The sequence below is a fragment of the Triticum aestivum genome, chromosome 2D (assembly GCF_018294505.1).
Source record: "Triticum aestivum cultivar Chinese Spring chromosome 2D, IWGSC CS RefSeq v2.1, whole genome shotgun sequence".
In the NCBI taxonomy this organism is placed as follows: Eukaryota; Viridiplantae; Streptophyta; class Magnoliopsida; order Poales; family Poaceae; genus Triticum; species Triticum aestivum.
Window position 1 is genome coordinate 525,133,422 of NC_057799.1, and position 25,051 is coordinate 525,158,472.

The 25,051-nt window shown below is 46.7% G+C and overlaps 4 protein-coding genes across 4 annotated transcripts; 1 reads left to right on the forward strand and 3 right to left on the reverse strand.

Moving 5' to 3' along the window:
* Positions 1 to 3,198: 3,198 nt before the first annotated feature.
* LOC123054216 (AT-hook motif nuclear-localized protein 10) lies at positions 3,199 to 6,704 on the forward strand. The gene is made up of 5 exons (XM_044477934.1): positions 3,199 to 3,440; positions 4,094 to 4,152; positions 5,055 to 5,192; positions 5,428 to 5,589; positions 5,785 to 6,704. The coding sequence occupies exons 1-5, from the start codon at positions 3,329 to 3,331 to the stop codon at positions 5,986 to 5,988; spliced, it is 675 nt and encodes a 224-aa protein (XP_044333869.1). The 5' UTR covers positions 3,199 to 3,328; the 3' UTR covers positions 5,989 to 6,704.
* On the reverse strand, positions 6,542 to 8,415 carry LOC542974 (probable phospholipid hydroperoxide glutathione peroxidase). Its single transcript, XM_044477935.1, has 6 exons — positions 8,175 to 8,415; positions 7,807 to 7,883; positions 7,479 to 7,540; positions 7,194 to 7,312; positions 6,849 to 7,016; positions 6,542 to 6,753 (listed from the first exon to the last, which is right to left on the reverse strand). Exons 1-6 carry the CDS (start codon positions 8,220 to 8,222, stop codon positions 6,721 to 6,723), a joined length of 507 nt encoding a protein of 168 aa, XP_044333870.1. The 5' UTR covers positions 8,223 to 8,415; the 3' UTR covers positions 6,542 to 6,720.
* Positions 8,416 to 10,730: 2,315 nt separating this feature from the next.
* On the reverse strand, positions 10,731 to 16,264 carry LOC123054217 (copper-transporting ATPase HMA5). The gene is made up of 6 exons (XM_044477936.1): positions 15,869 to 16,264; positions 12,568 to 13,959; positions 12,236 to 12,490; positions 12,026 to 12,148; positions 11,449 to 11,925; positions 10,731 to 11,300 (listed from the first exon to the last, which is right to left on the reverse strand). The coding sequence occupies exons 1-6, from the start codon at positions 16,193 to 16,195 to the stop codon at positions 10,902 to 10,904; spliced, it is 2,973 nt and encodes a 990-aa protein (XP_044333871.1). The 5' UTR covers positions 16,196 to 16,264; the 3' UTR covers positions 10,731 to 10,901.
* Positions 16,265 to 20,006: 3,742 nt separating this feature from the next.
* On the reverse strand, positions 20,007 to 20,490 carry LOC123054218 (copper-transporting ATPase HMA5-like). Its single transcript, XM_044477938.1, has one exon. The coding sequence runs from the start codon at positions 20,457 to 20,459 to the stop codon at positions 20,007 to 20,009; it is 453 nt and encodes a 150-aa protein (XP_044333873.1). The 5' UTR covers positions 20,460 to 20,490.
* Between the last annotated feature and the right edge of the window lie 4,561 nt (positions 20,491 to 25,051).

Sequence of the window (25,051 nt, forward strand, 5' to 3'; positions counted from 1 at the left end):
ATTTTTGGGGTATTTATAGAGCAAAGAGGTGGTGCGGGAGGTGGCCGAGATGGGCACAACCCACCAGGGCGCGCCTGGGCCCCCAGGCGTGCCCAGGTGGGTTATCCTCCCCTTCGAGCCCCCCTCTGGTACTTCCTTGTCCCATCGTGTGTCTTCTGCTAACAAAATCTCCAAAAAGTTTCGTTGCGTTTGGTATTGATTTTCTGCGAAGTAAAAAACAAGCAAAAAACAGCAACTGGCACTGGGCACTATGTCAATAGGTTAGTCCCAAAAATGATATAAAGTTGCTATAAAATGATTGTAAAACATCCAAGAATGATAATATAACAGCATGGAACAATCAAAAATTATAGATACGTTGGAGACGTATCACGTACCATCGATGGTTGAGAGACTTCACTCCATGTTGCGGAAGATTTCGTTGACATAGGGCTCGAAATGTTTGTGCTCATTGAACCAAGTGTGAATGTTGACCCAAAATGTTGAGCCCGTTTGCTCCGTGATCGATGCTATTGGCCAACCATGCATCGCGCAACAACTCGCCCTTCCTCATGTTGAAGCTTTGTCCTCTACCTTTTTCTTTAAATAGATTGGCAACAAATCATACGAATCAAGATCGTCATCACCGTCCTCCTCTTGCTCCTGCTAGACGGTGGCCCAAGTGTCCGGCTCCGTGCCCGAGTAGTTGTATGTGTCGGACTGGGTGTACATGCCTGACTTCGTGGAATCCGAGCCATCCAACCACCCGTCCTCGTAGTAGCCTCGCCTCTATCGTGGATCATCTCAAACATATGTCTGTCTGCGTCATCACGCGACGACTATCCCTCTTGAGGCATACTGGTGAAAAACGTGCAGGCATCGAGATATTCCACACCCAACATCTAGAACCAGACAAGCGGCATGATGCAGACTTCGAGAAAATCAGTAGCGCCACGATGACATGAACGCAATTATGCAGGTTCCCGACAGAGGATGTCGGGGATTACCTACCGAGTTGTTTGGTGGTGTAGAAGTAGGAAGGCTTCAGAAAGTTGTTCCTGTTTGAGGTGGTGCTGGCGGCAGGTGGTACGAGTTCTTGCACACGTACCATGCACCATCTTGCACTCTGATGCAATTTTGCCCAAAAAGGAAGTTGCTTCATTCGACTTCATTTGATGGGATCTTGATTGGTTTCCGTCCATTTCTGCACAACAATAGGAAAAAATGAGTATTTTTTCTTTCTCGAAAATTAGCTTTAGAAAGACGCAAGAAATATTGAAACCCATTGAAAACCGCATCACAACCCTCTTATAAAAGTGAAAAAATATTGAGCCATCACCAAGCCCAACTTCCCTCCCCCACCTCGGAGGCGTAAGTGGCCCAAGCGCATAGGTTGTCCCTAGATCTGAGGCCTTAAAGAGATTATTCAAAGGGGTCGCCTGTGACGCCGCCGTCCACTTGTGGCTCCAACCACTAGAGCACCATGGACATGAGGATTACTGTCGATAGCCACCATGAGCTACTCGCCCGAGATCCTGCAGCCTCCACCAGCATGACATACTGTCAGTCCACCTCACATTAAGTCTAACTATACTACTAATATTACTACTATAAACATGGCTAGCACGACCTCCTCCCCCACCCCAACTCCGGTCGGGCCAGAGGAGAGGGAAGGAGGAGCCCCGATGGTGGATGGGTGACTCGAGAAAGAGAGAGGGAGAGAGAGAGAGAGAGAGAGATTGGAACTCTCGGGACAAACGATACGAGTAACCCTTGCATAGACCAATGCAGTAATATATGTTGTTTAGTCAATATGCGCATGGCTCACATCAAACCCACATCCCAGAGCGCTGAAAGAAATCTATGTTTTAATAATAAAAGTTCATAATTGTACTCGAAAGTGCCTGTCTAATCCTGAGAAAAACATAAACAAAATTCAAAAAACATAATTATTTTTACAACAAACATTGCCTAGTTTTCTTTCCCGTGCAAAATTTCGTGATAAAATCACATTTGTGGAGTTCTGGACAAAAATAACAAAATCAATACTCCAAATATCTTTCAAAAATAGTCTTTTGGGAGCATTTATTTTATTTTATTTGCCCAAAGCATTAGGAAAGGTTTTTCTTTAAGAAAATTTGCACATACGTAGAAGATTTAACAATGTTTGTTGCCAGAAAAAAAATATTATCCATATTAATTGTCCTTGCTTACTTTGCTTCTCTTTTTTTTCGAGAAAACTTAAAACTTATTCATCTTCAATCATGATAGGACAACGAACATAAAAAATTAAAAATTACATCCAGATTCGTAGGCAACCTAGCGACGACTACAAGCACTGAAGTGAGCTGAAGGCACGCCACCGTCATTGCCCTCCCTCACCGGAGCCAGGAAAATTTGTTGTAGTAGACAGTTGGGAAATCGTCGTGCTAAGGCCCATAGGACCAACGCACCAGAATAACAACCGCCACCGATGAAGAAACACGTAGATCGGAAAGATCAAACCTGAAAACAAAAGAACGTAGACAAACGAAGATCGAATCCGAGTAGATCCACCAAAGACAACCACCGACTGAATCCCGCGAGATTCTCCAGAGACACACCTCCACACGTCCTTCGATGATGCTAGATGCACCATTGAGATGGGCTAGGCGAGGAGAACATCATTCCATCTTCAGGAAGCAGCCACCGTCTTCCTGAGCCGGACACAAATCCTAACAAAACTCAGAAAAACATTTAAAACGGAGCCCTCCCGCCGATAAGGGCCGGAAACATCATGCCTCCATGGCCCCTAGGGCCATCGGAGATGAGGCGGACCGACGACGGTGCTAACAGGAGGCAGAGGAATCCTAGGCTTCTTTTTAGAGGCGGTGGCGGCTAGGTATCGAGGCTGCTTACTTTGCTTCTAACAACACATGTGGTAAGATATTTTTTATTTTTTTTGAGGAACATGTTTTTTTAGACAATTTTGAGAAACATGTGGTATCATATTGGATGGACTTCTTTTGGGGGGGCATACAGGATGGACATGAGCCCAACGAAGCCCAAAATAAGGTTATGGCCGAGACCCAAGCCCATAACTTCTCAGAGGTAAATTTTCTTCCACTCCCTCGCAGACAGTAAGTAGTTCGTCACAGAGATGACAGACTCACGCTAACCACCACCTTCTTTACTTAACCATCCAGAACCTGCAAACACCGCACAGCTTTAACCCCCCACCATCAGCCTGAAAACCCTGCAGCTCTCTGCAACGCCACTGTTCCGCACGCAGGCGGCGAAAAGATCACGCACCTTGGGTTCGGCACCGTCCTCCATCGAAATCGGCGGCGGCGCCGAGGGCCCCGCAGCAATGCAACCGCCGCCCGCGGTGATGACGGCCTCCTCGTCGGAGAAGAAGGCGGCGAAGCGGAGGAGCGGACCACCGAGGCCCCGAGGGAGGAAGTCGCAGCTCGCCCTCCTCGGTGAGTACCGTTCGCGCCCCTTGTTTTGCTTGCTGTTCACTTGATTTGTTTGCGCTCTTTTGGCTTTGGAGCTCCATATTTTAGTGGCGGGGCCTTGTTTTGGTGCTGTGCCTGTAGTCTTTATTTAGAGCTGTTAGGTGCGGGGATGATTTAGATGTGGGGTGGTGCCTGGGGAATTAATTAGAGAGCCCTTAATTAAAAAGGGTGATCTTGGAAGCGAACCGAGAGAACGACATCCTAACTACCACTAGAGCTTCCAGTCGCGTGCTTTTTACTGCCGAGATGTAATGGTTGCCACTGTCAAAGTAATAAGATGACATTGTTCATGGACAATGTCCTCAGCAACTGTTCTGAAATAAAGGTGCTCCTTTTCCATGCGCAATCTATCACCATGATGTCCAAGAGATGTGCAAACGCCACGTGATCATAAATGTCGTCTAGCTTCTTCTCACAGTAGAACGGGTACGAGTGTCAACTCTAGATGTCTAGAAATTTGGCAGTCAAAGCACGTGATGTCTTTGTGCTTGTGTATAACTGGATGTTACATCGTACCGCCGAAGTTTACTGCTCGAGAATTTCATCTCCTTTGATAGAAGGCTTGCCCTTCTGTGTGTTCATCAAGTGGCCTGAATTTATGTTTTGATGATCAACAGGGGGGTGCTCACCTGGAAATGCATTTGCTCCACATATACTGCTTATCAATCGGGGAGAGGTATGCAGCTTCAGGCACCTACCCATCTAAGTTGCAAATTACAAGAAACATACCAACTTTTATTTTGCTTTGTGTATGTGTGTTGTTTTACTATTCATTACGATAGATTAATATGGCGCTTCAGCTGCTGAGGAATGTTCCCATTTTTCCCGTCTAACCTGGTTTATTCTGTTTCTGTTTCTCTGGGTCTTGAACCTGTAAATAATTTACTGTATGATGTGAATAAATTACAAAATTACTCTGCGATAATTTACTATGTGATGTCACTGATGTGTGAAAAGAGTGTCATGTACCATCTTTAGTTTACTGCTCTTTGGGGTGTATTGTCTGCAAGATGATCAATGTTAATGTTTGTCCTCTCTCCTTGTTCACTATTCCCTCCGATCCAAAATAAGTGTCGTGGTTTTAGTTCAAATTTTAACTAAAACCATGACACTTATTTCAGATCGGAAGGAGTAGCAAATTTCCAAATTTAGACAAGTGTGAACTTCATTCTACCAAACTGCGGGTTCTCAACATTAACGTAATACATATTTATTTGACTACCATAAGGCCCATAGCATTTCAAACAGAACTTCAGTGTACTTCTATCTGTATGTTCTTGTGCAGTGCAGTGCAGTCTGTACGGGATCTTCCATTCATCGTGTTTTATGCACCGGGTAGGTCCTTGATCCGTATATGATGGACTAAAGAATTTTGCTCTTGTCAGGCTTCTGCACAGATCTTTGATGTGGCTGTGTTTGGTCTCAATATGTGATAGTAAAATCACTTGCTTTCTACTTTTATCACTCAGTTCCTTTTTCTAAAGAATATGGGTGTGGCCATAGAAGATTCATTGAGTGCACACTGTTCATATGTTGTAGATAATTTAACAGCAATACTGAAAGTACCTTTATGCACAGGATATTACCTCCAAGATTATGCTGTTATCAGAGCTGCACTCCAAATCCATCTGCATTCTATCAGCCAATGGCCCATTATCAGCTATAACTCTCCGTCTATCTTCACATTCAGGTGGCCTTGACAATGCAGTTTACCAGGTTCGCCTCAGTGTTCTCAGTGTCCAACATTGGCTAGTGGCTACTATTATTCCCCCATTTTCAGCAATTAATGAATTGCTTGTCTTATATCAGTTCGATGTGTTCTAATAGACCAGTACAAATTCTTAATCCCCTTATGTAGCGTGGGAAAAAAACGGTTCCCCTCCTTCAGTCCATTTTATATCATAAACAAAGCATTTCCATCTCTTGGTCTTACTTTGAACTGATTTTGCAGGGTCAGTTTGAGATAATTTCACTAAAAGGCTCTTATCTGCTGTCTGATGAGGGTGGCTCAGGAAACAGCAATGGGGGTTTAAGCATTATGGTTTCTACTCCTTGCGGCAGCTTGTTTGGAGGTAGCGTTGGAGGGCCGCTGATAGCTGCAGACCCTGTGCAGGTACATGACATAATTTTGCCACTTACCAAGTGGAACTGCAGGCATATGCCACAGTAAAAAAAACTAATGCATAAATTCTCCAAACAGTTGCGGTGACACAGTCGATGACATCTTCCTGATGTTCTTTCCCACCTTTGTTCTCTCTTGCGCAGAAGCTCACAAAGAGAATTTTTGTATCGTGTTTTGTTACCTCAGGTAATTGCTGGAAGCTTCAATTACACAGTGACAGAGGAAAAGGAGGAGCCAAAGACCAGTGACAGCCAACTTAATGAGCTGAAAGTACCTTGGGAGCTGGATGCAATGCCTTATGAACCATTTTCACCTTTGCCTCTGTTTGGGTGGTCCAGGATTGAAGATGTCAAACTTGATCGCCATGACTTCGACCTGACCAATGGTTAGCACTTGGCTTCACTATGCTGCGACATATGCATGAAGATAATACATGATGGAGATATAACGTAACAGTTGTAAGGGCAAGCTATTAAAAACTTTGGTTTCCAAAGATATTTTGTGGGCGGAAGTGTACTTCCAAACTCAAATTCGCGGAGGAAAAGTAGTTCTAAATTCTAACCAAGACTTCTAGAGACGTGTAAAATTGATATGTCGTTTGCTAAGTCGGGAACAACGGTGTAATTCCGCATACTTATATCCGCGAGAGCTATAAACTAGTAATAACAAGTCATTTTATGTCGAAGGATTATGAAATGCACATTCAGATGACAGAGGCGCCTTCTGAACATTTGTGATATGTGGGATTTACCTATGCTACCCATGATCTTGGCACAAAATTAGGCTAAGTTTCTGTGCTACGCATTACCACCTATTGGTGGTTGCCGCTATTAAATGCAGAGTTGAATCATGCTATCAAGCTGATGCAGCAATGTGAGAAATTATGTTCTTCAGAAACTTGACCAGACAACAACACGATCCAATGAAAGGCACACCGAACAGCTACAATATTTGAATTCATTCATTAACACGACATATACAACAAGTACAGAGCAGGATGCTGAAAATATAGCAGATGCATCCTCTGAAATGCTGGGTACAGATTTTATTTCAACACGACATTATTCTTGTTTCTAGAATACAGAGTGCCGATTTCTCCAGACGCTCCAGCCAGCGGCGGGTCTAAGAGCTCCCAAGCAGCTTCTTGATATCCTTCTGCAGATTATACAAAGCAACTGTTATGTTGATCGCTAGTGCTTCAGGATTAAGCATGCGCAAGGGGATGTGAATCACGGTGCACTGTTAGTTACCTCAATGCTCAGGGGGGAAGTGGTCGGGGCATAGCGGTCTACAACGCGACCCTCCTTGTCAACCAAGAACTTGGAGAAGTTCCACTTGATGCTGTCGCCGAAAAGGCCACCTTTGCTAGACTTCAGGAACTTGTATAGGGGAGAAACATTGTTGCCATTGACATCAACCTGACAGACAATACGAACTAGGGCTCAATAATGCAGCATAAATCATTCCTCTTGGATGGATAATTCTTAAGATAAAACGGAGATTCATGGGCATCCCATTGAAACATTTGCAACGCTGTCACACTGAAACAGATAAATGCATTACTTTGGCCTAGGAAAATCACAGCAAAAATGTACCTTGTCGAAAATGGGGTACTCGGCCTTGAAGCGAGTGCAGGCAAACTGAACGATCTCATCATTGGTGCCAGGCTCCTGCCCACCAAACTGATTGCATGGGAAAGCCAAGATCTCAAAGCCTGTAAACCACAAGTTGGCAATAGAACACAGAGGTTAGCATCCAATAAACGGAGTTTGCTGTTTAAATCGACTAGCTAGCAGTGTTAAGCAATTAGAAAATTAAACCCAGTAATCCATATGACATAACAAGGTAAAAGGTACAAAAAAAATGGATGAAGAAAAAACCTTGGTCCTTGTACTTCGGGTACAGCTGGCTCAGCTCGGTGTAGTTGGAGTTGGTCAAGCCACTGGAACAATTGGTCACAGACAATAATTAGCAGCGTAGCTGAAGAAGTAAGGTTCTGTATGGAATTTGTTTAATACGGACTCGATGTTTAATGACGTAGACAATCATTATTTTGGAGAATCAAGTAGGACACGGCATATAATAATTTTCATTTGCTCTGGACAACACAAAATAATTTGATTCAACGAACTGCTCGTAAGTTGGAGGTTTCTCATGGCCGAGCTGAAAGTAAAGAATGATGGATGCGAGGTCACAGGTCGTACGTACCACTGCGAAGCGACGTTAACAATGAGAAGAACCTTCCCCTTGTAGACGCTCAGGTCGACGTCCTTGCCGCTTGCATCCTGCACACCAAGGAGAACCAGTTCAATACAGTCGTACTACCGCACAATTCACCTAAGCGGCTTCCAGAAATCAGGCTAAACGAACTACCGGTCAGCGAATTTCAGACGGTTCAGCAGTCTAAATCCAACGGATCGGCAGAGAAATTCATACGAAGATCCACCCGAACAAACAAAGCGCGAAGCAGGCGCACCTCGAGCTAGCCCGGAGTTGGGAGCAGGCCGAGCAGGGGATCTAGCAGCGTGTGAGATAAATACAGAGACCGAAGGGGAGGAGAGGAGAGCAGGGCGGACCTTGACGGTGAAGTCGTGGACGGAGGTGGCGGAGGACGCGGCGGCCATGGCGAGATTCCCCGTGCGAGTTGACGGAGCGGCGTCGGCGGAGGTCGAGCGGGCTCGGAACTCAGGAGCAGAGCGGGTAGTTGGGAGTTTGGGGGGGAGGAGGCGGTAGCGTGGAGACGACGAGGATGGGAAGGTGGGCCGGTACGTCACCGGGAGATTTATAGGGCCAGGCCCACGGCCAGGGGGGAGGTTGGGGGGCTTGGAATCTTGTTATGGACAGAGGTGTGAACGCCCGCAGCAGTGAATAATGAATGCGCGTGGCCCGCCGGGGCCCGTCCGTGCGAACGGAATCAAGGCGCTGGGGTCAACTTGGGCGGCTGAGGCCTCGCCGTCCGATCCGATCGGACGGAAGAATCCATGTACTGTACGTGTACGTGGTCTCGTGCAGTCGCCGGACGTACGTGGTCGGCTTTCCTGCGTGTCGTATTCTCGTGTTCTCGCTGTCATGAACACATCTCGTTTTTTTTTGCGGGGTATGAACACATTACACATCTCGTTGGAAAAGAAAAAAAAGTGACGATTCTTGTCGTCGGAATGAAAATGCGAAAATAAACTCGCAATGCTTGAGACACGACACCATGCCGGAAAAGAGCACGTGGCCGAGTCGTGGACCCGGAAGTCATTTTTTCTTTTACGAAATTTTGGAGCGGGAAGTCTGACCTCCGTGTCGGCAGTGCCGGACGAACCAGCCTCCTGATGGATGACCGCCTCCTGCAGCTCCGGCTCCTCATCGGACTCCATGTCCCTCAAGATTGTGTCCACCTCCGCTCGTGCCTCTCGTAGGGTAACGGCGGTTTATCTCCATCTTCGTCCCCGAGTGTAAGTATTATTCCGCTCCCGGGCCATGGTCACAGGCAGACGACCTGCAAGCAGATGTGAAGAGAAATGTGAGTGCAGTTAGGGTTGGGGGTCGCCTCTGGCTTAAATAGCCGGATTTGGCCCCTCGGGGCGGTGCGCCGGAGCGCCGTTCTCACCGCACCGCTAAGTTTCAACAAGTGTCCGCGTGGGTTCGCACGTCAGTCTGGCCTGGCGAACGCGTCCGAGTCTCCTCATATCCGGCTCAATATGAACTAGATAAGAGGGTGCCGGTCAGCTCAGACATATATATATAGAATACCGGGGGTGCAACTGGATCAAGATTTTGTGATCGGTCGCTAAACCGGGCCGTTTCGGACGAACCCGGACCGGACGTACAGGGGTCCTTTGAGGAGCCCGGCAGGCAGTAGATACTCTCACCACCGATTTCCCGAAGGCACGAAGCTTCTGGAAGCATCATCCGTCGGCGGCTGCATCGGACCAAGCGCGGTCACGCCTCCTGCATGCAGAGGGGAGACGGGCAGGTGCTTGGACGGAGCAACTCACGTGGGCAGCTTTCAGCGCAGCATTTTACTCCTGTGGCTCCGCCGCTCCGGCCGTCCCGCTCACGCACGCACGCACGTCGTTTCAAAATCGCACGTATGGTCGTCGACTCGTCGTCGCTACTCGCTAGCCACACGTAGCACGCGCAAATTCGTAAACGATCACAACAGGAAGGAATCCGGGGTTCCGTTGTGCGTTTCACCACGCATCATGCATGACGCACGAACTGAATGGGCCGGGCGTATATGCCCGCTCCGATGCCGGCGGTCGGTCGGTCGGTGGGCGAGCGATACGGTTCTTCCCTTCTGCTTTGCGAGATGCTGCAAAGCGCATCAACGACGAATGGCTAAGCAAAACAGCATAATTAACGATGCCTTTGAGAATTGAGATTGACGGACGGGTCAACGATCAAGTTGTCGGAAACGATTTTATATTATGAAACGGAGGGAGTATATAACACAAGCAAGTGGTGAATATGAAAAGGTTGCATGGATGGATGCCTCGGGCCGTTGAGAGACGTGGACGGCATGCTGCTCGCCGGTCGCCGTCTGACGGGCCACAAGAAGGTCGACACGGCAGGCAACCCTGATGAGGAACCGATTGAGCTTTGTTTGATGGATCCGGTCTAGCATCTTTTGCCCCGTCTTTGGTGCGACCACTGTCTATCACCACAAAGTAAGCATCATCATTGTAGGGGAAACACCGGCTTACTGCGCTCACTTTACAATCCTCTGGAAAGAAATTAAAGCTGTATCACTTTATATCAGGTTCCTTTTGGTCGCAAAGTTATACTATCAGTTGCTCATTGCGTTCTTTTAACCGGCTTCCTTAGGTGACTGGCATCTCATCGCTCAACAGGGAGGACAAGTGGACGACGCACCGTGAAGAGGCATGCATGCTTCTTGCCGGAATCTAGCGCAGTCACAGAGCACCATCTTTACTTATTGCTTTCGAACTTGACCCCGGTCAGTCACAGCACCTTGACCCCTGACCCCTCCCAAAGTTGTTCAATTCCCTTCATCAAAGGTCAAAGTTGAGATTTACTAGTGGACTAGTAGTATGCTAATTTATTCCTACTCCCTCCGTCCCATAATATAAGAGTGTTTTTTTTGCACTACTTGTTAAAGCGAGCCGGCACAGCACAATACATGCATAACTTGCACTAAACATTCATATTACTTGCACCTGGAGTACCAGAATTATATACATTTTCATCAGAGGACTGCTGCTTCGTCATTCTACCACACGTTTGTTACAGATATCTACAGCTTATTCTATGTATGTATACTAGTATTATCTATACGATGCTGGTCCTCTTCTCTATGTCTGCCGCTTCTGTGTGATCAACGGCCTCTTGTAGTACCTCAGCAGCAGGGACCAGCAGACGACGCTGACGGAGGACGCGGCCATGGCGGCGCCGGCGACCCACGGCGGCAGCCGGAACCGGGTGGACGGGAACAGCACCCCCGCGGCGATCGGTATGCCGATGATGTTGTAGCCGAGGGCCCAGACGTAGTTCATCCGTATGCGGAAGAAGGCCTTCCTGGACAGGTCGATGGCCGTGATCACGTCCTCCAGGTTGCTCTTCATGAGCACGATGTCCGCCGCCTCGATGGCCACGTCGGTGCCCGCGCCGATGGCCATCCCGACGTTGGCCGCCACCAGCGCCGGGGAGTCGTTGATCCCATCGCCAACCATTGCCACGGTTTTTCCAGACAGCTGCAGTGATCAATCAAAGATTTAAAGGCGGTGAGTGGATGCGTGGCTGTATCCTGTTACTGTGTGACAGCACCATCAATCAAAGTAACAAAGCAAAGGATATATGGCCCTTTGAGATAAAGCAAGGATATCTTCTAGTCTAGCTCACCTGAAGCTCCTTCACCTTCTCAGCCTTCTGCTCTGGCTTTGCTTCGGCTATGATGTTTTCGATGCCAACCTCTTTGCCGATGGCCTTGGCGGTTCCCCAGTTGTCCCCGGTCACCATTATGCACTCCACCTTCATTGACTTGAGGTATGATATCACTTCATGAGCGTTCGGTTTTATCGGATCAGACACAGAGATTATGCCGACAATTTCTTGATCCATGGCCACGATGATCCCTGTGTGTGCCTTCTCTTCCTCTTCCATGAGGATTTCTGAAGCTTCCACAGGGACATCAATGTCTAATGACAGCATAAAGCTCTTGTTGCCCACAATGACGCTCTTGTCACTGATCTTTGCCTTGACACCGTGTCCGGTGACTGAAATGAAATCCCTTGCTTCCGGCCAGATATGGGTTTCTTCCGAGTGAAAGTTCTTGGCGTGCTCCACTATCGCTTTCGCCAGCGGATGCTCACTGTTGACCTGAAATATCAATTAAATTTGAGCAAGGTATCTTCCCAAGACACTACAAGAAAGTCTACTAAGAAGACACTACAGACACATATGTAGTTAGAAGGCATACCTCTGCTGCTGCAACATAGTCATAGAATTCACGTAGGACCATGTTTTTAAAGAGCCTGGTATTGACGACAATAGGCTTCCCAATGGTCAGTGTTCCTGTCTTGTCGAAAACAATGCAGTCCACCTGTAAAATATCATACAGATAATGTTCGTCAACAATGTGAAGCACTATCTGATAACATGTTTTCACTTGTATATTTATTATTATTACCTTCTGCGCACTCTCCAGAGCTTGCCCGCCCTTGATCAGAACACCTTGCGAGGCACCGACTCCAGTCGCAACCATCACAGCAGTTGGAGTTGCAAGTCCCAGTGCGCAAGGGCAGGCGATCACCATAACCGATATCCCGAACTGAAGAGCTAGCTGAAAGCTATCCATGGAAGATGGTATCCACGAGCTAGGGTAGCCATGAAACCTCCCAGCTAAGAACCATGTAAGCCAAGTAAGAAAAGAAAGAAGGATGACCTGCAAGCATAAAGCTGATTGTTCAGTACTCGTAAGAGTACAATGTTACTGGATTAACACAATGTAACTGAACTCACCAGGGGGACAAAGACTTTAGATATCTGATCAGCAAACTTCTGCACAGGAGCTTTTGCCATTTGGGCTGACTCTACTAGCCTTACAATCTGTGCCAGGGCGCTCTCTGATCCAACAAATGTCGCCCTGACATGGAGCACGCCATTCTCGTTCACCGTCCCTCCAATCACAGTGTCGCCCTTCCTCTTTGCCACGGGCCGTGATTCTCCGGTGATCATGCTTTCATTCACATGGCTCTGGCCCCAAATAACAAAGCCATCGGAAGCAACTTTCCCACCAGGTATGACTTTGATCACATCATTTTTCTGAATCAACCGACTGTCGATCTCTTTCTCACTTACAACATTCCCTTCCTTGTCGTACATCAGCACAGTTGCAGTTTCTGGTGCAAGATCCATCAGCTTGGCAATAGCCTCAGAGGTCTTTCCTTTTGCCAAGATCTCGAGGTATTTTCCAAGAAGGATAAATGATATGAGCATGGAACTTGTCTCAAAAAAATCAGTTGACACATAATTCTCAGAAGTGGCAGCTCGGAGAACCGAGTAAACTGAGTAGAAGTACGCTGTGTTGGTCCCCAGAGCAATGAGCACATCCATGTTCGGTGAGCCATGACACATTGCCTTGTAAGCACCAGTGTAAAATTTGCGGCCAATTACAAACTGGACAGGTGTTGACAAAATCCACCGCAATAGTTCACCAATGCTCATCATGTTGACAACTTTTTTGTCCAGCCCCTCCTTCAGCCCTGGGATGTACATGAACACCATGGAGGTTAGGAACACTGGAATTGTGAAAAGCAAGCTCCACAAAAAGGACTGCCTGTACCGCGTTATCTCCCCATTTCTATGCTGCTCTCTTCCATCGGCTTCCGGATATATTGATACAGCAATATGACCAGATCCAGCTGACTCAATGACTTCGATGAGGTCTCGTGGACCTGTTTGGTCAGGCTTGTAAGAGATGGTTATCTTTTGGAGCTCGGTATCAATTTTTATGTCTTCCACACCAGGAAGAGCTTGGACAGAACTTTTCACTATCATTGCTGATCTCTCATTGAGAATGCCATCAACTTTGAGGTCTATCCTGCTCCGATCTTCTCCTGCGGTGACCAGTATTGCTTCAAAGCCAGATTCTTCAACTGCATTGACTAGTTGGATAGCAGCAACAACCCTCCGATTATAACGGATTTCCGCCTCTTCAATAGCCAGTGCAACGGAAGCTCTCTGAACCCCTGGAACAGCTTGCAAGGCGGATTCAACTGTATTTGCACAAGACGTGCAGGTCATTCCTTTTATGTGCAGCCTGCATACTAGAATGCTCTTTTCCTTAAGCTCCTCGTCGATCAGTTTAGCTCCGAAACCAACATCTTCAATTGTTTCCCTAATTTTTTCCTCCTGTAAAAAAAAGGCAGACATGAACTTCAATCTCCAAACAAAATTATCAATAAATAGACACAAACTCTCTGTAAGAGCATCGAGTAAAGTTCATGAAAAAACATCTATCTGTACATGCACAGTTGTTTCCAGAATTTTTTTAGGTTGCCAAATACAGTGTTCCCCCCCTTCTAAAAAAGGGCTCCGTGTAGCCCAGGCTCACTTTCGACTTTTCACTATGTTGGCCTCTTACTCACTATACTTTAGCCCTAGATGGTACTGCTATATTCAATAGGACACCTAAGTGTGGCACTATCTTCTAGCAATTACTGATTAAAGTTACTAGATGCAGCAAGAAATGACATCAGCCCAGTATAGGTGCCATCCAACAAGGAAGTGTGTGAGCAAGCAGCCATTATGCTGAAATAGAGATGAACCTTTTTTGGATCCTAAAATTCCAATCAAATGAAGTATCTCTCATCATCAAACTACAGTAGTGCACTTACGCTGCAAGAAAAGGACTTCCAATAATAGAAAAGGTACCCCTATCGTTCCAATAGTTTTCACGATATTCATAAAAAGGTTACGTACTTCTTGTTTTCTTCAAAAATAACAGTTCTTTCCCAAAAAGATAATCAGAGATAACAATGGTGGGAGTGGGACAAGATTGGATCCCAAATGCTCCACTGATGAAAGAAAGTAATCATGAGATGAGAAACATGAGTTGCAAAATTTTCCAGAATAAGAAAATATTTACCAGCCTGAAAATTTAATAATCAGTTGACATAAGGTCAAGTCTAGTGGGAGGAACACCAAATGAACAGAGAAAAAAACTTGGAAGTTATGCAACAGAGTGCACCACAACCAGGTTAGAAGGAAAAAACTAAGGGTCGCTGGAAGAGTAGATCCTTTTTTTCCAGGTGACCACTGTGTACGTAGGTAGCCGAGTTCCATTACTTCCACAAAGGCACAAGAGCTCACGGATTCAAAACATCTAAGTAAAAGTTTATTGAGAAGATTGATTCCTAAGGGTAACAATCTCCAGAGGTACGACACAAACTTAAGTTGTTAAACTTTGAAATTCTGTATGCCTTACAACTACAAGCATCGCTATCTGCACTTGTAGTTGAAAACTAGTAAACATAAACAATAAGCAGGAAGCGTCAATCTATTTTCCCAAATCAAGCTTCATACCGAGTCTGCAGCCTTGATCACATCACAGTATTTACAACTAGGAATGTAATGATAAACCAAATCGACCACTCTATGTTTTGAAGACACGCGAAGTAGTTAGCAGTTTCACATCAGAGGCAAAGTTGCCTACCTGTAGCCTTCTGAACCACACAAAGTCAATAAATGCAAGAACTTTCAGGGCCACCACCCCTTTAAACGTTTCTCGTCTCAAAAAGAAAACCAATTAAGGCCACATGATGCTATGTTGCTATTAACCGTACGTACCAGCATTGGTTGTTTAGCAGGAGTTTTTGTTTAGCCAATGTCAATGTATTCTCCCAGATATATAGTACTGCCTAAACCCCAGAAGTAGTTGCACAGAGCGACACAATTGCCTCTATAAATCTATGGTCTATCACCTCGCAAAGTTGCCAATGCTCCCAGTATCAGCCAATTTTGTGAGGCTGAGACCTCCTAAAGCTAAAAACGCCCGTGTGTCAGTTTCCAGGGTTCCGATAAGGAAGCAATGCATGTGACTTGACGTATAAGCACAGCACCCACCACGCCCAAAGTATGCAATAACATTTTCACTAAAGGAAACCTCAAAATAATCACACGCGACCATCTAAAATCCTAAATTCATCCGACCCCGCAGCTGAACCCCCACCCCCCTAACATGCCAAACTGCCGGCGGATGTTGCGCGTGCTTTAACAACTGCGGAAGGGCCCAAAAATCAGGGTGCTCTGCTCTGCTCACCGAGACGAATGCCGGGTAGAAGGCGACCTGCGCGCGGCAGCCGAGGACGTCGACTGCGGCGTCGTGGACGCCGGGGAGCCGCTTGACGGCCTTCTCCACCGACCCCGCGCACGCGGCGCACGTCATGCCGGTCACCGCGAACACCGCCACCTTCTCCTCCTCCTCCTCGGCCGCCCCCGCCGCGGCCTCCAGATCGCCGGCGACCGCGGCCGCCTTGGTGCGCCGCGGCACGGGCGCGTACCGCGGCCGCAGCGCGAGGCGGCCGCCGCTCCCCTCGCCGCCGCGGAAGCAGGCGAGGAAGAGGGCTCGAGTAGTGCCCGCCGCCATCCCGAGAGACGGTCTCCGTCCGGGAATGACGGTCGCTGGAGGAGCTCGCGACGATCACTGACTGGGGAGTTGCTTGAGAGTGCCTCGGGCATTGCCGGATTTATAGGGCGGGGAGGGTGGCGCCGATCGCGTGCGCTTCTTTTTCCCGAAAATGAGACTGTGGGAGAGCGTCGTTAAAGCAAAGCGATTTCATAGTGCTCGCAGCGTCGGACCAGAATATGGCTGCTAACACGTCAGTCGCGTAGGCAGGTGGGGAATTCCGGTATAACCGATTGGAAAGATCAGATTGGAGACACGAGCAAATATTGTTTGGGTTCCGTCGTGTGGCCAACACATGATGTACACGGCCTTGCACTTGTAGAGCACAAGGCAAACGCTGGCAACTCTCATGAGCGAAACCTACGCCACCGCAATCTTTTCTCTCTCCGGTCTCTCTGTGTATGCCTTCTCCCTAAAAACCGCATCAATAGTCACACCTCTTATTGCTTCATCTCCTAATCCCAATCAAAGACAACGTAAGGTTCCGTTGTCCTTCGCCCATCCTTACAAACTCTCCCTCACTCTTCTCCCCCTCTATTTGTTTTGATTCTGTAATCTCATCTTTGTCTTCTCACCTCTTTTTCCCTTGAAAACCACATCAATTGTCCAACCTTTTTGATTTCTCACTCCCCCCCCCCAAGCCCCCGCGTCACCTGCTCGGGCGGCGACTAGGGTTTCCTCGCGCCGCCACCCTCATCCCTCCCCCTTTCTCCCTCGCCGCCACCCGAGGAGGTCGCCGGGCAAGCCCGCGGGCCGCCGGTGAAGGTGGCGGCGGGGATCTCGCCGCTCCGTTTCTCCCGCGGAGGGCTGCGGTGGTTGGGGCGGCGGCCTCGGGTGGCGAGGTGTCGGTGTGACGGCTGGCGGCCTTCGTTGGTGCTGGTGGCCAGGTTCCTCGGCCGCTCGGGAGGCCTCTGGTGGGTGGTGGTCGCGGCGGGAGGCCTTCTTCTTCGTCAGATCTGAAGGTATGACTCCTCCACCTTTCTAGCTCACTCCTCCTCCCCCATACATGGTGTCCGTCGGCCTTGGCTGCCGGCGCGCTGGCTGGGGAGATGCTGGTGGCACGGATTTGGGTCCGGGGGAAACCCTAGGCCGGCTGGTCCGGCCTCGGCGGCGGCGACGCCCAAGGGCGCCGCTTTCCATCCTTGGAGGCGCCGCTGAGGACCCTCCCTGTCCACCCCCTACCTTGCTCCCGAGCGAAAGCTCAAAATCCTCTCCGGATTGGGCGGTGGCGTCGCCGTTCGCGTCGTGCTCTCCTTGGAGACGCCGCCTGGGGATGCTGAAGGTTTGGGTGAGTGTTGCCTTGGTGTGGAGGCGTCTGGCAGCTGCTTTGTCCTCTCTACAGTGGCCAGCGATGTCATGATTTGCAGATCCGGCGCCCCCTTTGATGGTTTCTCTCCGGTGTGGCTGTTGCCGTGTTGTTGAGTACCCGAATCTTCTCTGCGGCGTTCGATTTTGCGCTCGTGATGCTCGCTGTTGTGGCTTGGCTCAGTGCTGTTTCATCCTCTTCGATTGCCCCATGTGGCTTTCCCTCTTTGCTGATTGTCCGTGGGCGGCGACCTTGTAGCTGGCGTGGTGTGCTTTTGGCTACGTGCAGGTCAGGAGGCGTGCTCTAGACGAGTGGTCGTGAAGCTGGCTCCTATCCAAGCTCTCGGGTGAGCATCTCTCTTGCCGACGAGGGTAGGGGCCCTTTTCGGCATCTGAGGAGATAGGAGTTGTCCCTTCTCCGCCCGATGCTCCAGACACAATCTTGGTCCTTCTCTTAGCAGACGGCTGATCCATTGCAATCTACTATGTTCGGGTGTCCTTGGCCCTTAGTGTAGTGGGCAGAGACACTAGCAAGCTGTGCTCTTTTTTCCTATTTTGTGCTTGTTAGTGAGTGTTGCGTTGTAAGCTGCTCCATCAGCCCCTTGTATCCTTTACGTCTTTGTTAGCTCTGTTGGTTCTTTGTAACGCCTGGTCGGTTGATGGCTTTGTTAATTCAAAGCCGGGCTCTTCTTGAGCCTTCGTTCCAAAAAAAATTGTCCAACCTTTTTTTCCCTCTCACTCTTCTCTTGTTTTGTTTTTTGTATTGGCACCCATGGTAGCCCATAGACCAGCCCTTGGCGGTGAGATCAACTCGGCGGTGCAATGTAATGTAATGTAATGTATGTGAGTATCTGCGATTGTACAGTGTTAAAAAAAAGAACTAGCAATCGGTCATAATTTATTCTCTCCCTCTCATCTCCCCCCCCCCCATCTCTCTCTCTCTCTCTCTCTCTCTCTCTCTCTCTCTCTCTCTCTCACACACACACACACACACACACACACACACAACAATAACATGTAGCAAAGATCTCACACAAATGCATTATCTTGTCACAGGTCTAAAGGAACACCGAGCAACACCTTCAAACTATTAGTTTACAAATAACATATTTGCACTCACCCGATTTTGATTTCTCAACTTTCAATACCAAGCAAATTCACCTTGCAACTATTGAAACTATCTCTAAAGAAAACTTTTGAAACCGGAAAACATATTCCTCGGCTGGCTCAAACCTATTTGATAGATTCTCGTTGCAATGGTTTCACACATGTGACGATCTAGCTAACACAAATAATAAAATTATATATAGGAATCCTATTTTTAAATCTAGTGGTTTTATTTAAAAAATAGTAGATTTATTATTAAAATGTTGTAAAATTTCTAAAATCATGAAACACTTAGAAATAATTGAAATGGAACATGAATATTAATGTATTATATAAATTTTAGTAAGAATGGGATGTTCGCAATGCAAAAAAATTAAGAAATAGAAAGACAAGTTTTCTGTGTAAAGATCACAAAACTTGCCATACTAGTGCTGCATTTTTTTTGGGGAAAAAACACAAATAATTTAAGAACTTGTGTTTTATTTTGAAAAATCTAGAGTTACAATATAATTCCATATTTTATTAAAAAACTGCAAATATAATTTTTTAAAAAGAAGTATTTGGGGAATAAGATCATAAACATTCCCTAAAAACAGAAGTTTATATATAAAAAATCTAGAGTACAGTATAATTTCATATTTTATAAAACCACAAATATAATTTTTAACAAAGAAGTATTTAGGGAATAAGACCATAAACATTCCCTGAAAACAGAAGTATTTAGGGAAAATATCATAAACTGAAGTATTTAGGGGAAAATATAAGTAAAAAACGCCTTATATTTTGAGATAGAGGGAGTACTTCTTTGGAAAATCACAAATAGTTTATGAACAAATATGTTGATTATCTATGACAGTTCCTAAACTTATTTTTTATATAAATTCCGGAGTTGCAATATAACTTCGTAATTTCGAACTTATCCTGTTTCCATACTTTTTACATTTACTGCATGTATTTAGATTTTTATTGCTAAATTAGATTCGTTTTTTAGTAGACTGTCACGTGCGTGAAACCATTGTCATGTCATGGATCAAACCACATTGGGTCATGTAAGGAACCAAATTTATCCGAGGTCAAGGCCCAAACCATGCATATTGTTTTCTTCAAAGTTGACAACATTCTATATCTTTGCGAGTCATGTCCTACTTCTACGCCGAATTTCACTCGCTTTTGCCTACCAGCTTTGTTTGGATGAATTACTTTACTATACTTATTGTTTGTTGTTATTTCACTGTAGATGATCCTTGACGAGGCAGTTAAAATTTAGCATAGTAAATACGAACATGAGTTTCAATCACAAAATCTCAAAAGAATCGCGCACAAGCATCAAATTATATGCTTACTCGAACCAACGATCTGATCATCTGGAAGCGGCCCATGAGAAAACACGCAAAAAGGTGTAGGCAGAACAGATGCCACACGGCGCGCAGAAATATAGTGAGTATCCGATGCTCACCGAGACGAGTGCCGTGTAGAAGGCGACCTGCACGCGGCCGCCGAGGACGTCGACGGCGGCCTCGTGGATGCCGGGGAGCCGCTTGACGGCCTTCTCAACCGAGCCGGCGCACGCGGCGCACGTCATCCCGGACACCGCGAACACCGCCACCTTCTCCTCTTCCTCCTCCTCCTCCGCTGCCTCCAGATCGACAGCGGCTGACCCGCCTTCTCCTCCACCGCCCTCGCCGGCGACCGCGGCGGCCCTCGGTTGCCGCGGCATGGACGGGTACCGCGGCCGCAGCGTGAGGTGGCCGCTCTCATCGGAGCCGCTGCTGTGGAAGCATGTGAGGAAGAGGGACCGAGTGGCCGCCGCCATTGGGAGCGTGAAGAGAAGGTTTTAGGTTGGGTTGGGGGTTCTGATCGGGGGTGGGAAAAATGGTTCGAACATTTGCAGATTTTATAGTCGTACCTGCCCGACGCGCCGGAACGGAAAATACTGCACGTAGCCACGTACGCCGTTCGGTTACTCAACTCACCATTTTGTAATGGGTGGGCTTGGGCCGCAAGCAAGTGAGGGATTGGACGGCTAGTTTCTTAAGCGGGCCGCGACGACCTCGGACTGTCGAAGACGTCAGACACTCGACACGCAGCCCAGGGGGTCCTCTGGGGAGAAGTCGAATTTTCTTTCCTTCTTTTTCTTAATGACGCTCGGCAAGAAACCCACGCTTAAATCCAAACACGGCATTCAAACTTTGACATTCGTGCTCACATTTCGAAGTACTACACGTATTCAGTCGGTTTTGTTTTAAAAAGAGCGCAAGTTGCATGATTGTAGGCAGCACGCCACACAAAAGATCCAATTCGAATTTGACTTGGAGTTGCTTATGATAGCAGGACGCTCCCACGCATGTCGCCTCAGGGGTCAGAGCTAAGCAAATGTGATGTGATGTCGAATTCGAATTAAATTATCGGAAGACCCCCGGTGCCCACGAATCAAATTCGAGCCCCGGTTCCGATTTGCCTTTGAATTTGGTCCCCCGTTTCAAAAGCAACGAATGCCAGAAATCATGATGCCACGACAGGTGACCTTGGTAAAATTAACCAGCCGTTCTTTTCACATCTTCCTGGTGTACGTCTACGTGCGTGGAGTGTAGACCAATCTCCCTGGTAGCAGGAGCCAATCATGGAACCTCTCATGCATTTCTTTGAAGAAATGCATGCAATAACGCAGAGACATAAAACGCCCGGAGGACGGAGGACGGTCTTGGTTCACTGAATGATTCATCAGACGGTTTGGTTCACTGAATCTTTGATTCCTGGACACTTGCTTCTTCTTCTGTTATTATAAAGAGCCTGAGGTTGCCATTTCGTTAAACTACCCCATGCATGGTCGCGATGACGTTTTTTATGGAAGGGAGCTACCCCAATCAGATGAATTCAGAATTCAGAAAATGTAAGCAAGCTGAGAATGTCATGCGTACGTGGACGCTTTTCGTTGTCTTCGCCCGATAGAAGTCACCGCAGTGTATTAGTAGTGTTGAGAGAATTATATGGTTGATGGATGTTTGAAGTTGAATCCGTTGCAGAGAGAGCAAAAAATATTTGAATCGCTTGGAATGACGTGCACACGTAGCCTAAACCAAATATATATCGGGGAAGTCAAATTCCGATAGGAGATTGATGACCAATACGACAGGGATTGCGTGGTAAATAATCAAGTGTTCCTTGTTTTGACACCATCCCAGCATCGTCGGACGAAGATAACTTAGCTGGCAATCAAATGAATTGACTAATGTGTCGCAACTGATTGATTTGTATAGGCTGGTTATAGGTTCGTTACGGGTAGGTTGATTCTTTGGTGTAGCAAGTAGCAACTAGTGGCATCAAATTCTGGTTTCACACGGAGCGTAGCTGCGAGCTCGAGCGTAGCCACCACCCTCGACTCCACGCTGCGCCACTCCGGCCGCTGCGGCCACCGCCCCACCTCTGTCGCTGCCCGCGGGGCAGCGGCGCCACCACCCCGTGTTGGTGCAAAAACCCTAACCCTAGCTAGCCCTAGCTCTCTCTCTCTCTGTGGCACGAACCGGGAAGGAATGAGGAAGACACGATGAACAGGAAGCTTTTCCAGCGCACGAACGCCCGTCGCAACCACGACGTTTCCTTGAGCACGAACTTAACACCTCCGCCGTTATAACGATCGATGCCGCGATCTTATACCCGGGCCAGCGCTGGGCCACGGCCCCCACGCCTCTACCCACTACTGCGCCTGGTTCGGCACGCTCCGTGCGCGCCCACGACCGCGCCTCCACGCACTCGCCGCGCCGAGCCCGCAACGAACCAACGCGATCACCACGTCCCGATTGCCAATGGCTTCGCCCCACACACACACACCCGGTGTACAGATGCACGAACACGCCCGCGCACCACATGCACACCTACGCCGCAAACCCGACGCGCCCGACACGCCTAGCGTTCGCCCATGCACGCGCTCGACGCGTCCGACTCGTCGCCACAGCTTATTATGCCCAACACACACCCCTTAAGCCATGGCTCAGAGGAGGCCATCTTGCTACCTCTTGAGCATTGCGTTGGTTTTTCCTAGTGCATTTTGAGGAAGCCCATCATTGGAATATACAAGTCAAGTTCTATAATGAAAAATTTCCACTAGTATATGAAAGTGACTAAATCAGGAGACTCTCTATCATGAAGTTCATGGTGCTACTTTGAAGCACAAGTGTGGAAAAAAGATAGTAACATTGTCCCTTCTCTCTTTTTCTCTCTTTTTTTCTTTTTTTTCTTTGGGCCTTTTCTTTTTTTTTCTTGGCCTCTTCTCCTTTTTTTTATTAGTCCGGAATCTCATCCCGACTTGTGGGGGAATCATAGTCTCCATCATCCTTTTCTCACATGGGACAATGCTCTAATAATGATGATCATCACACTTTTATTATTTACAACTCAATACTTAGAACAAAATATGACTCTATGTGAATGCCTCTGGCGGTGTACCGGGATATGCGATGAATCAAGAGTGACATGTATGAAAAAATATGAATGGTGGCCTTGCCACAAAATACGATGTCAACTACACGATCATGCAAAGCAATATGACAATGATGAAGCGTGTCATAATAAACGGAACGGTGGAAAGTTGCATGGCAATATATCTCGGAATGGCTATGGAAATGCCATGATAGGTAGGTATGGTGGCAGTTTTGAGAAAGATATAAGGAGGCTTATGTGTGATAGAGCGTATCATATCACGGGGTTTGGATGCACCGGCGAAGTTTGCACCAACTCTTAAGGTGAGAAAGGGCAATGCGCGGTACCGTAGAGGCTAGAAAATTGTGGAAGGTTGAGAGTGCGTATAATCCATGGACTCACATTAGTCATAAATAACTCATATACTTATTGCAAAAGTTTATTAGCCCTCGAAGCAAAGTACTACTACGCATGCCCCTAGAGCGATAGATTGGTAGGAAAAGACCATCGCTCGTCCCCGACCGCCACTCATAAGGAAAGCAATAAAAGAACACCTATGTGTCAAAATTGTTACACAACTTTTACCATACGTGCATGCTACGGGACTTGCCAACTTTAACACAAGTATCTCTCAATTTCACAATTACTCAACTAGCACACTCTAATATTACCACCTTTATATCTCAAAACACTTATCAAGTATCTAACTTCTCATGATATTTAATGAACTTAATATGGAAGATTAATTTCATAATTAAAGCAAATTACCATGCTGTTTAAGACTCTCAAAATAATATAAGTGAAGCATGAGAGATCAATAATTTCTATAAAATACGACCACCGCCGTGCTCTAAAAGATATAAATGAAGCACTAGAGCAAAAACTATATAGCTTAAAAGATATAAGTGAAGCACATAGAGTATTCTAACAAATTCCGAATAATGTGTGTCTCTCTCAAAAGGTGTGTACAGCAAGGATGATTGTGGCAAACTAACAAACAAAGACTCAAATCATACAAGATGCTCCAAGCAAAACACACATCATGTGATGAATAAAAATATAGCTCCAAGTAAAGTTACCGATGGGTGAGGACGAAAGAGGGGATGCCTTCCGGGGCATCCCCAAGCTTTGGCTTTTTGGTGTCCATGGATTTACCTTGGGGTGCCTTGGGCATCCCCAAGCTTAGGCTCTTGCCACTCCTTGTTCCATAATCCATCAAATCTTTTACCCAAAACTTAAAAACTTCACAACACAAAACTTAACAGAAAATCTCGTGAGCTCCGTTAGCGAAAGAAAACAAAACACCACTTCAAGGTACTGTATTGAACTCATTCTTTATTTATATTGGTGTTAAACCTAATTTATTCCAACTTCTCTATGGTTTATAAACTATTTTACTAGCCATAGATTCATCAAAATAAGCAAACAACATACAAAAAACAGAATCTGTCAAAAACAGAACAGTCTGTAGTAATCTGTAACTAACGCAAACTTCTGGAACTCCAAAAATTCTACCAAAATAGGATGACCTAGATAATTTGTTTATTGATCTGCTGCAATTGTAATCAGTATTTTATCACGTTCTGGTGATTTTTAACAATTGTTTTCGTGAACAGAAAGTTTCTGGATTTTCAGCAAGATCAAATAACTATCATCCAAGAAGATCCTATAGGTTTAACTTGGCACAAACACTAATTAAAACACAAAAACAAATCTAACCAGAGGCTAGATTAAAGATTTAATCCTAAACAGAACCAAAAAGCAAAAAACTAAAAATAAAATTGGGTTGCCTCCCAACAAGCGCTATCGTTTAACGCCCCTAGCTAGGCATAAAAGCGAGGATAGATCTAGGTATTGCCATCTTTGATAGGCAATCTATAAGTGGCTCTCATAATAGATTCATATGGTAATTTAATTTTCTTTCTAGGGAAGTGTTCCATGCCTTTCCTTAACAGAAATTGGAATCTAATATTCTCTTCCTTCATATCA

Excerpts from the sequence above, each read along its gene's own strand:
- LOC123054216 (XM_044477934.1), top strand. The coding sequence starts at position 3,329 with ATGCAACCGCCGCCCGCGGTGATGACGGCCTCCTCGTCGGAGAAGAAG. Across the intron at positions 3,441-4,093 it reads GTCGCAGCTCGCCCTCCTCG|GGGGGTGCTCACCTGGAAAT; the intron begins GTGAGTACCGTT and ends GATGATCAACAG. Across the intron at positions 4,153-5,054 it reads TGCTTATCAATCGGGGAGAG|GATATTACCTCCAAGATTAT; the intron begins GTATGCAGCTTC and ends CTTTATGCACAG.
- LOC542974 (XM_044477935.1), bottom strand. The coding sequence starts at position 8,222 with ATGGCCGCCGCGTCCTCCGCCACCTCCGTCCACGACTTCACCGTCAAG. Across the intron at positions 7,884-8,174 it reads TCCACGACTTCACCGTCAAG|GATGCAAGCGGCAAGGACGT; the intron begins GTCCGCCCTGCT and ends CTTGGTGTGCAG. Across the intron at positions 6,754-6,848 it reads CTTCCCCCCTGAGCATTGAG|AAGGATATCAAGAAGCTGCT; the intron begins GTAACTAACAGT and ends TATAATCTGCAG.
- LOC123054217 (XM_044477936.1), bottom strand. The coding sequence starts at position 16,195 with ATGGCGGCGGGCACTACTCGAGCCCTCTTCCTCGCCTGCTTCCGCGGC. Across the intron at positions 13,960-15,868 it reads TCTACCCGGCATTCGTCTCG|GAGGAAAAAATTAGGGAAAC; the intron begins GTGAGCAGAGCA and ends TTTTTTTTACAG. Across the intron at positions 12,491-12,567 it reads CTAAAGTCTTTGTCCCCCTG|GTCATCCTTCTTTCTTTTCT; the intron begins GTGAGTTCAGTT and ends TTATGCTTGCAG.
- LOC123054218 (XM_044477938.1), bottom strand. The coding sequence starts at position 20,459 with ATGGCGGCGGCCACTCGGTCCCTCTTCCTCACATGCTTCCACAGCAGC.